The 11,304-nt window shown below is 40.3% G+C and overlaps 2 protein-coding genes across 4 annotated transcripts; both read right to left on the bottom strand.

The window, feature by feature from the left end:
* Positions 1-2,245: 2,245 nt before the first annotated feature.
* kcnh6b (potassium voltage-gated channel, subfamily H (eag-related), member 6b) lies at positions 2,246-7,912 on the bottom strand. 2 transcript variants are annotated; one of them, XM_072455500.1, is made up of 12 exons: positions 7,596-7,912; positions 7,076-7,217; positions 5,838-6,263; positions 5,138-5,531; positions 4,854-5,053; positions 4,506-4,758; positions 4,241-4,434; positions 3,861-3,969; positions 3,551-3,772; positions 3,175-3,334; positions 2,883-3,087; positions 2,246-2,811 (listed from the first exon to the last, which is right to left on the bottom strand). In XM_072455500.1, exons 2-12 carry the CDS (start codon positions 7,205-7,207, stop codon positions 2,521-2,523), a joined length of 2,586 nt encoding a protein of 861 aa, XP_072311601.1. In that variant the 5' UTR covers positions 7,208-7,217; positions 7,596-7,912; the 3' UTR covers positions 2,246-2,520. The 2 variants fall into 2 exon arrangements, with proteins under 2 accessions (XP_072311601.1, XP_072311602.1); XM_072455501.1 differs by having other exon boundaries at positions 7,118-7,217.
* An 87-nt stretch (positions 7,913-7,999) lies between these two features.
* taco1 (translational activator of mitochondrially encoded cytochrome c oxidase I) lies at positions 8,000-10,320 on the bottom strand. Of its 2 annotated transcripts, XM_072455506.1 has the most exons (6): positions 10,239-10,320; positions 9,818-10,162; positions 9,646-9,752; positions 9,428-9,561; positions 9,085-9,250; positions 8,000-8,614 (listed from the first exon to the last, which is right to left on the bottom strand). In XM_072455506.1, exons 1-6 carry the CDS (start codon positions 10,258-10,260, stop codon positions 8,405-8,407), a joined length of 984 nt encoding a protein of 327 aa, XP_072311607.1. In that variant the 5' UTR covers positions 10,261-10,320; the 3' UTR covers positions 8,000-8,404. The 2 variants fall into 2 exon arrangements, with proteins under 2 accessions (XP_072311607.1, XP_072311608.1); XM_072455507.1 differs by having other exon boundaries at positions 9,818-10,266.
* Positions 10,321-11,304: the final 984 nt, after the last annotated feature.

The raw sequence follows: 11,304 nt of genomic DNA, 5'->3' as shown, positions 1-11,304 counted from the left end.
ATTACCACTGCAATGACATAAGGAAGAACTGCTATAAAGGTCATGAATAGTAAATAATTGACTCCTACTGCCACCCCGAAAGCCACAGTTAAAAGCCATATGACAACTGTTGTAACAACCCTGGGTGTGAGCGTGGTCCAGTTCCTGTAAAAGAGTGGGTGAACTACAGCAAGATAGCAGTCAATACAAATGCACGCCATCACAAGAGGTCTACCACATATACTTAGGGCATACATGCCATTCCAGATTGCTTCTATTGTCCAATTCAGGAAAAAGAAATGATTGCTCAAACCAAATGGAAAGACGACCAAGAAGACCCAATCCATGATGGCCAGGTTCAGCATAAAGAAGACATTTGGGGTCAAAGGTAAGGAGCCAGAGTTGTACTTTTTATACCATTCATAAAAGATGCAAATGTAGGTGGAGACGCCGAGAAGAAAAAAAATTAAGCTAAAAACCCAAAAGATGATCTTTCCATATTCGTGGCCTTTGCAAATGGTGGAATTCATCAATTCTTCAAAAGAAATTGACGCTTCTGGATGTCTAGAACGCAGCTGCATACTCAAGATGGTTTATATAGCCTACTTAAAAATATCAGAGAATTATTATTTAATAATAAAATGAGAGAAGGCGCACACTCACAGCTCAAAGACGAATGGCAAGTTAGGTGTGGGCCATTGCAACACTTCTTTTAACACATCAGTCAGTAGCCCCTTTGTGAGAAAACTATGCAAATCAACTTTAAAAAAGCTTGTTTGGAAAATGTAGGCTTGTAGGGGCCCTGTAGCCTATGAAACATGCAAATGTGGGTGTGTGTTGTCAATTGGTAAGCCTAATTTGCTTGCGCAATACAAGGACACAAAGATAGGGATTTATTTGTATTTTTTATTTGCATTTTTTTTTTAACATTAGGCCTATAATATAAATTGTCAAGACATCAAGTAGCATTTCATATACATATTCAGGTAGACTGACTGAGTTGGTGTTTAGTCAATGCTCCGCAAAGAGTGGTTCAATACTGTTCAGCCTTCAGTGCACTTTCAATGATGAAAACTTATAGAGCTTGATTTAAAAAATAGCCATAGCTACTGGGAATTTAACAATGACAAAATAATGTGGCTTCAAGCTAATATTTGAATGGAATAAGTAGAAATTGGACTCTAGAGACTTTTATTTATTTTCATAAATAAATATATATAGAAAATATTATGTATTATTGAAAAGAATATGGTCTTATTTAAATAAAATGCTCTGTTAATAAATATTCTGAAATAGCATCGAGTCATTCTACACCCATATACGTCATATTTAGCATTGTGAACACCCCCATTGCTTCAGTTTAGATCTGTGTGTCTCTGTGGCTCAGACCAGTAACTCCACATGGCTAACCCAAGATAATGATGATTTTGTGTTTCCTTAGATTGAGATTGTGGGTCTGAAGGATGAGAGCCCCAAGTTTGTGTGTCGAAATATATTTTACCACTTTTTTAACTTCAGTATTATGTGGACTCCATCCACAAAGGAGCCTATACCCCGACTGGTCACCAACAGAGAAGACCAAAGAATCTGGAGGGTAAATAAAACTAGATGTCACAGTGGTATATGCTGTTTTTGCACCAGAATGAGAGTTTACTCAAAAAATATCCCAGCGTCAGGTTAACACATAACAACATGCATCCTTGTGAGAATGAGGGCAGGACCTTTGATACAAAAAACAATAGACTATACACTTACATCACAATAAACAGAGTACACATTTTTGTTTAATAGCATTAGCTAGTGGTGTCTGCTCTAGCTGATGACCACCTGACTCTGATCTGGGACATCCAGCAGACGCCACAGGCCACTGGCCTATACTGCTGAGCATGAGATCAATATGTCCAGTGGGCCTCTACACAGCCAGACTGGATCACTATCTGCTACAACAACTCTTTCTACGGGTCTAAGGACCTAAAACTCTCTCACTTATTTGCTTTAATGTGGATGACATTGTGTTTATCATTAACATTTATACAAAAAATGTTGCATGTCAAAGGTCAATTTTTTCTAAACATTCTATTAGATTGTCATAATTAACCAAGTTTGCATTTTATTTTTTGCATTTAAAGTAGTCCTAGCATTAAATTGTGTTTCGTTTAGTCTATAATTTTAAACTAATAAATCTATATTAAGCGGACAATTAGTTGAAATTCTCCTTTTTCTTTTAATAAAATATTACCAGGCATAGTGAGTGAATAGCTCTGTCAACATCTCTCAAACAGTGAGAGTGAACAATTTAAGGTTCTGCTTTATTTGACCATATACAGCCACAAATAAAAATACTCAAATGAGTAATACTGTGTTGCATGTATACTAAGGAGAAAATAAAACGTCTCAATCATAGTGTATAAATCATAACGTCTCTGGTTTTGTCAGCAGTAGAACTTGTTCTAGACAGTAGTGGACCGAATGAGTTGGTTCTACCATCAGGTGTGCTAGCAGCAGTTTATCCCTCTACAGGTGTGACGATGGCCGTAGATGTCAGGTGACTGGCAGCACTGGGTCTGAGAGGTGCTTCTGCATATCGCTCAGTCCAGAGGTGAGATCCAGGTTTCCAGGCAGTGAGGGGTAGCGCAGATTGTTGCTCAACCTGGGATTGTCCAAAAGAGAGGACACACCCGAGGATTCAGGCAGCTGTGAGGCCAGTCCTGTCTGGTTCTCAGTTTCAGGGGTGACCATCATGGACATAGCGTCATCTGATGTCACATGGATCCCACTGGAAAACGACTCCTGGGACTTCTTTTTAAATTTCAGATCAGTCTGCGTTGAACACTGAAAAAAAAATAAAGGGTCATTAGCCAATATAAAATATACAGTATACAAGATCAGGTATGGGACCATACCTCAGTGGGTGTCCTGCTGCTGATCTGAATGGGAGAGATGGGGAAGATGGAATGCAGTACTGGAGTTCCAGTGCCGTAAATGCCAGTGGAATGGGTCGGTATGGCACTGGATGACACAGTGCTGTAGGCTGGAGGCACAGGGGCCATCTGCCTCTGCAGCAACTGCAGAATGACGTTTATGTCAGCTGTCATCCTGGTCTCCAGTCTATGACCAACAAAGAGTAGACAGTTTGGCTAACATTTGAGGATAATTATCCCCAAATGTTCAATACGTAAATGTCTATTAAAGCACCTGTTGAGTTGAGAATGCAGCACCTCAAGGCGAGACTCTAGTTCACTGGGTCGGTCTTCTGTGAAAGGTGGGGGATGGGGAGTGTGACGCACAGAGGAGGACCTCCACTGACGACTGGAGAACTGCTGCGACTGACTCTCCGGCCAGAATTGATACGTTCCTGAAACAGAGACATGAAGAAAGGGGACAGTTTTAAACTGTAAAATTTCACAGGAACATGATGTAGTTTTACCTCTAGAGGTCAGACTATACCAATAATAAATGTTGAGCACAATGTTTTCTAGTAGTAGAGTAGGCTGTTTTATGTATTTTAGTCCATGCCCTACACATAATATGACACAGACACAACTGTTTATACGAAAATATAAACTCAAACCTTGGTGTCCTCCATCTAGTCCTGGCTCTCTGTCCACTGATGGGGCATCATCTGGGGGGTACAGCTCCACTTTGGGGCTGTGTGCTGGGGGTTTGGGAAGCTCTTCACTGGACTGAGAACACGCTGATCCACAGCTGCAGTGGTCGTTCCAGTGGCTCTGAGGGGGAGAGTGGCGATGATGGAAAGCCTGCCGTGGGTAGGAGTCTTCGTGATCAATACCATCTGGAACAGTAAGCATTGACTTGTCATCCACATAATTATACACACGTTTGCATTGAATTCCAAATAAATAAATAAAAAAAGCTCTCACCAGGCCTGATGCGACAGTCTAAAGTGTGTATTTTGTGTCTGGATTTGTGATGATATCCACATTCATCACCAGAATCATCTGTTGTTATTATGGTTGGAACTTGATCCGTCTAAGATATATAAAAAAGAAAATGTCTCCCAACAAGTGTCTCACTTCTTAAACTTCATGAAAAGGATCAATACGCAATATAAATGTTTGAAAACACAACAATAATAATAATAATACTAATTGAGACTATCATTTCTGTTCCATTTTATTGTTGAAAAATATATTTTTATACACACATTTGTATTTCATTCTAAATACATTTTTAAAAAGCTCTGACCAGGCCTATTATCGATAAGTATCGGAGTACTCTTGACTATGTTAAAACAACTTACATCTCTTAAATCAAAGGTTATTTCCAGATTCCTCCAGAAATTGTCTGCAAACCCTGGGTACATGTCCAGCACCTCCAGCAGGTCATCTCTGAGGATGCGATGCAGGTCGCAGTAGGAGACAGTGAGCACATCAGCATTGGATTTCCCTGGCTCATCATACAGGTAAATGAGCTCACCAAAGATGTCATTCCTTTCTACAACAGTGAAAAAACCTATAGTATATCTGCTTACTATGGAAAAAACTTGAGCAAACAAGAACATTTACCTAATATGACAGAAACTACATCATCCCTGATGACCTGGATCGACCCTCGAGCAATGAAGAACAGAGAGTCCAGAATGTCCCCATAATGAATGAGGGCGTCTCCTGGCGGGGCGTGCACTGTTTTGAATCTCATTGCCAGAGCTCGAAGACAAGCCTGACTTCCTCCACGAAAAGCTTTAAAGTTCTGCAGCAGAGACCGGTTCAGGTGCAAGCAGATGTCGGCCTGCAAAGACTCAGGAAAGCCTTTCAGCACCTGTTGACAGCAAGACCATACGATAAAGAAATATAAAACAGAAACAGAAACAGTGGCATGGAAGCCCTCAACCTGCTCTGAATCCTATTACTTACTGCGTTCATGTCAATGCCATTGGTATAGGACCACGCATGTTGGAAGTATTCCTCCAGCCTTTGCCGCAGGCCTCCAGGAATTTGGTGAAACCGAATAAACTCTTTTACGCGCAGCATCTGGGTATGGTAACGCGTTGTTCCTGAGTACAATCGCTGAATGATGGCAGACACGTTCCCAAAAATACTAGCATACATCAGGGCTGTAAAAAAATGTGTCATACAAATACATTTAAAGAACAAACAATAAAATGAAGTATGATCAGCAGAAATGTAACTTCACTTACATCCGATGACCATGACACAAATGGAGAAAATCTTTTCAGAATTGGTGTTGGGGGAGACATTCCCAAAGCCCACGCTTGTCAAACTGCTCAAGGTGAAGTACAGTGCTGTGACGTACTTGTCTTTGACTGATGGACCAGTACGGGAGTCACTGTCATTGTAAGCCTTGCCCAGCTGCTCGGCCAAATTGTCCAGCCATCCTGTCTCTGTGTACGGCCTCTCCACAAAACCAATGGCATACCAAATACAAGCCAGCCAATGGGCAATGAGCACAAAGGTACACATGAGCAGGAAAAGCACTGCCGCCCCATACTCCGAGTATCTGTCAAGCTTTCTGGCCACACGAACCAAACGCAGCAGTCGAGCCGTTTTGAGGAGACTTGTCAATGTAGCCATCTTATACAAAAAGAATGGGAAAAGGGAAAAGGCGGTTCAGATGATAATTGTATTTGTATTGCAGTTAATTACACATATATAGCACACTCCATTTCTATTTCTACTGGACATAGCCAAGAAGATAGACTACAATTAGTTTTAAATAATTGACATAAAGAGTATTTGGTTTTGTCACCATAAACTGCAATGATGGCACTTAATTATCTTACCATGTATTTATTTTTGAATTACAATATTGTTGGAGGGCACTGTAAATAGCAAGATTATCTTATGTTGAAATGCCTCGAAAAAATAAAAATACATTACCTCATCAGAGCCGGATCGGAAAATGAGGAGGTCAAACGGGACTGCTGCAAACAGATCAATGGGAAACCAGCCTTTCATATAGTGCTTGGCAATTCGCACAGGCTGAGTCACCACGTCGTCATTCTGATCCACATAAGTAGTGCGAAAGTTGATGACTATATCCACAATAAACAACACATCCACCAGAAGGTCCGCCACATTCAAGGGGTTGCAAGTGTAGCCACAACTCCTCTGGCGCACATCCCCATGCTCGTCTAGAAGGAAAGCAGCCGAGTAAGGGGTGAATACAGCCGTGTATAGGACCAAAATGAGGATAATCCAGTCCCAAAAAGCTTTGAAGGGGCTGTATTGAAGTAAGATCCACCGAGTAGTCTCTGGGACTTGGAGTTTGTACTCAGGCAGGACATCCGACTCCAAGGAAAGCACCTGTAGGTAACGATACACCACTATAAATAAATATATAAATATGAATAGTCTTTACTAGTTTTGAATGTATATTATTTGAATAAATGATTGTAAATATGATTTGTATTGATAGATAAATGCCTACATTTTTAATACTGACCAACAGACCTTTCGAGACGATGCTTTGTCAATGCTGCATGTTCTTTGCAGCTCAATTAAATCCTTTATCATGCTGTCTTCTTGAGTAGTAGGACAAAATAATATCCAGATAAAAATATGAATCCCAATAAAGTCTCCCAAGCAAAGCGATAATCAGTTGTTGGGAGCTGGTGGGCTGCCCCATCCAGGTGCCTGTCCCATAACGAAGTTCACGTCTATTCTGTCAGCCCATTTAGCACATTTTAAGCATCCTTACTGACCCAGCCATAACAGCGGATAGACACATGAATGAGACTGAACACATCAGGATCAACAAGTGATCCACCACAGCAAGGTCATTGGCTTTTACAGATGCCTCCCTTTCATTTATTTCATATCCAGAGCTTAGCATCACGCAGAGGCAGTGATGCAGAAGGCCGAGCCCCAGGGCTCCTCCACTAACAGTGGGATTCAATAGAACAGTGGTTCAATTTAACTTTGCTTTTCACACCCAGGAGGAAAGCATCCAGCCACAAAACTTAGTGATTTTTCCACTAGTGGGCTAATTAGTGTCTGTTTGCTATTATGATAGCTTTTGGGGAACATATGATAAACAAACTCACTTATAAAACATAAAATTAAAAGAGATTGTGCTAATCCTTGCACACTAGAGCCCAAGGTTCCTAGCCCCGTACCTGAGTGACCTTCTCTGTGACGTTTTGAGATCGGGCCATCACCTTGGAGGGACTGAGCAGCTCCACCTGAGGGGTCGGAGGGGATCTGCACTCGACTGGGCCCCCAGTCCTCATCAGGGTCACGTCGGACATCAAGCTTCACCTGAACATGATTGTACAATACAACTGTCACATGTGTACCAAATAAATTGTCTGTCGTCTAGTCTAAAAAGTCTCCATTTGTTTTGTTTTATTGTAAATAGAAAATAATTGTTAATGTATTGATTTAAAGCAGATTTGTATAACATGTTGTGCGTGTCTACACAGATGGGGAGTCTGATTAATTACCTAGGTTTCCCAGAATGCTCATCTAATTTAGCCCCTCCCCAAACACTTTGGCTTTAATTACTGGACAATCCCAACAACCGGCTCATAGTTATATCATAGCAAGGGAACATGCTACAAAGAGCAAGCTAATTATAAAACAGCTATTGAAACTTTTAAATAAAACACAATCAAATGAGAAAATAAATACACATACCTGTAGAAAATAAAATGTGTTTCTCCCCCTTGATCTTCAAGCATCCATGACACAAGCTTCAGTCCCTCGACTTTCATTTGACTTAAGAGAAATGTCTTGGTTCCTCATTCACGTTTCATGTTGAGGCAAAACAAATAGGTTTTGGTGTGATACAGAGGTCAATGATGAACCTTCTGCTCTGGCACAGGGCAAACAACTGACTGCTGGCTCACATGTTGATTCGCACCATTCGCCAACACTAGAAACTAATCAATGCCATCCTATAGCTAAGAGGAACTGACAGGCAGATCAATGGTGGGCATTGATAAACGGAGCAAAAAGGCTCAAAGTCATAACACTGAACTTCCTTGTTTATGTTTTTCCTGAATGCTGTCCTGTTTAAGAATGAATGATGAGTAAAGCCATCAGCCACATATGTGACTTTGTGACATAAAAGGAAGTCCAATATTGAATATCTTAGTGTATTATATGTTCGATATGTTGCATGCATGTTGGTAATGTGGGATCTTATTGACTGGATTGTTGACATTAAAGTAATATGAATGGGTAATGAGCTGTGATGACTTTGGCCACATTGTTCTTCATTATTAACCTTTAGACATATGTATTATTTAAGCCAATTAATAAAAAAAATCATGGCCATTTGATTTATTTAAAAGAACAGAAACTATATATGTGGTATCAAATAAATAGGCAAATTGACTAAAAGAATAGCAAATCTTTTTTAATGTTTTTGAATTCATAATAGTCTATTGTATTTCATTCATATGTGAAATTTAAAGTGTCCATCAAGTGTCTTCAAAGCATCCTCAGCTTTGGGCCTGGATGTTGTCCCAAACACGGATGACTTCAGGACAGTCATTTAGGCTTTCTATCAGATTTGATGCACTGTTTATCTGATCCTCATCTAAAGGCAAGACTCTACGAGGAACAAACTCCAATCCCGCTGAGATGATGTGCAGTCCCAGCTGCTCCAGGGAGGTCCGCACCTTCATCAGCTCCGCCAAGTCACAGACAAACTACGATAGAATAAAAAAAATACTTTAAATGTGTGATGTATATTAGTAATCACAGTCGACATTTACATCGAGAAATTATTGTTTTATATATATATATATGATGGAGATATCCTGCCTGCGTTGCATCAATGAAATTTCCCCATTTGGGACAATAAAGGATTATCTTATCTTATCTTATGTATTTAGAATGGTGTCCTTCGTGGCAGCAGGCTTGCATTTCCACAAACCTGACTAACTTGGTCTAGAGGAGATGACTCAATTCCATGGAAATGCTGTTCTTTTAGCTATAAAAGTATGGCATGAAATGTAGCTATTTGCGTGGAGAATGTTGTGAAGTATGGTTTAACGTTCTATTTACATCACCAGAAGAGTTACATACTGTGGCTTTAAATACTAATTCATGTTTTTAACAAAATAATTGCCATAAAATAGGATTCTTACAGGATATGAAAAATTTCAGGTGAATTTACCTTTAGGATTAACTGCTCTTCTTCATCATCTTCAGTCTCGTGAACATCCTCCGCTCCTGCCTCTATGGCCAGCTCCAGCGCACGCTCGGCTGTGATGTCTTTAGCCGGCACCACAACAACGCCTCTTCTCTCAAAATTATGGCGGGCTCCATCTGACCACATACCTCTGTAGAAATGAATACAATGCATGATAATGCTGATTGTTCTCTAAGACTAGTCACTAGAGACATCTAGTGGTTTCCGTACAGAATTATCCACCCATTCAGACAAAACACAGTATGAAAATGTGTATAAAAATAATTATATAATTATATTAAGATCACTAGTATGTCTTTAAATTTACCCGTCCTTTTTGAGGATCTTTTTAATATCCTGTAACATTCGTGAATTGTTGTCGGTCAGGACTTCAATGAGCAGCAGACACCCGCCAGGACCACGAACCTCTAACATCTGCGGAGATGCTGGCTTACCCTTTTCCTGTTGTACCAAGAAAAGATAATTTTAGTATTATTTATTACTCTTGGTATTACTGTAAATGTACAGTTCAATGTGTCTACTTACAGCACTCTTTATTGCAGACTCTACAGAAGCCTTGGGCATGTTTTTATTTCTGCACTGCTCCAGTAATTGAGCCAAGTTTAGATTTAATTCAGGGTTAGATCCTCCTTCTGCAAAGACATAACGATTTACAAAATAGACATTGATTTTTTTTTTTTCAACAATGGAATGTTACCTTTAACAGCTATCTTTATCAACATGGCATATTTCATAAACATCCTCGCCCGGGCTTCATCTTTGGGTCCTTTGATGTGTTTGACTTTAGACCACTTGTTGTGTCCAGCGCAGAGGGAGGGGCACATATGCAGTGTCCTCACGGGGCTGCCCCTACTCCGGGCCGGGGACCAGGCACATGAGGCGGGCGACACAGTGCTTCCCGGGAGCGGACAGCTTCCCCAAACAACCGACAGTGCCCTGGGACATAGCGCACGCAGGGGTCTCCCAGCAGCCGCCATGCCCTTCACACACACTGGCACAGAAGGAGGAGGAAAAGAGCCCTGCTTTGCACCGTTATCGACACCTGAAATAATATGTTCTATGGAATAAAACTAGAGACACTGCCTCATTGATGATTTTCAAAGTATTAATCAACTCACACTGCGTAACATCCAACAACATGCACTTGCTGATACCCTTGTTGTGAACCGGACACTTCCTGGTTTGTGGTGACGTAACAATCGTTTCAAAATAAAAGCGTTGTTTTCTTATTCTAATTTTCTTATTTTTTTGTCCCCCTCTAAAGTAGAAGTTCCCCTAAATTGAGGGCCCCAATAATAAATTCACCCTCTATTTAAAAGCCCTGTTGTTGTTTCCATAAGATAAGATAAGATAAGATAAAATAAGATAAGATATTCCTTTATTGTCCCACATGGGGAAATTTCATTGGTGCAACGCAGGTAGATACAGAGACAGATACAGAAGAACAGATCACTTATAGGCAGGGCCGGCCCAAGCCTTCAGGGGGCCCTAAGCGAAAACATTTTTGGGGGCCCCTCACCACGTCATCAGAATCAGTTTTATTGCCATTGTCAGTGAACAATTCACATATGGGAACTTTCTTCAACGCAAACAAAGCGCACCAAAACTCCAGGGCATCCGTTTGCCTGTTAGTTTATTCTCAACACCTCACAAGCTCAAATATTGATAACTTAAATCCCACAATGCAACTTGGTATTCCGCTGACATCACCTCTACTCCCTGTACAAATAACACACGTCCCAGATATGTTTTTGGGCGTATTTGTGGGCGTTAAGGGTCGACAGCCACATTAGCACATTAGTTTAAATTAATGAACAGGGGGGTCTGGGGGCTCTCCCCCAGAAATTTTCAGACCTTTTTTGGGTCTTCTGCTGCATTTTAATGTGGTCCAGCCGGCTAAAGTAAGAGTAAAATGTTGAGGTTGTAATGCTATAAAATGATGATGTGATGAAACTGTGCCAGGAGAAAATGATTAAAGCCAGTTATTAATACATTAGTGTACTTAATTACTCAATACAATAATGGCTATGAAAAATAATTATGGTCAAATTGATTCATTTTAACTGAAAATGTAAAAGTAATAGTTATCCTTACTAATTTATCTTTTACAGCTCCCAACTGTTCCTTCTTGCCAAAGTGACAAAACAAGTTATATTAAATTAAACAAATGGCATAAGCATTGCT

This window comes from Eucyclogobius newberryi, unplaced genomic scaffold (genome assembly GCF_026437365.1).
Source record: "Eucyclogobius newberryi isolate DKJ021-1_F unplaced genomic scaffold, fEucNew1.0.hap1 SCAF_20, whole genome shotgun sequence".
Lineage (NCBI taxonomy): Eukaryota > Metazoa > Chordata > Actinopteri > Gobiiformes > Gobiidae > Eucyclogobius > Eucyclogobius newberryi.
This window is presented reverse-complemented; position numbering and strand designations above follow the sequence as displayed.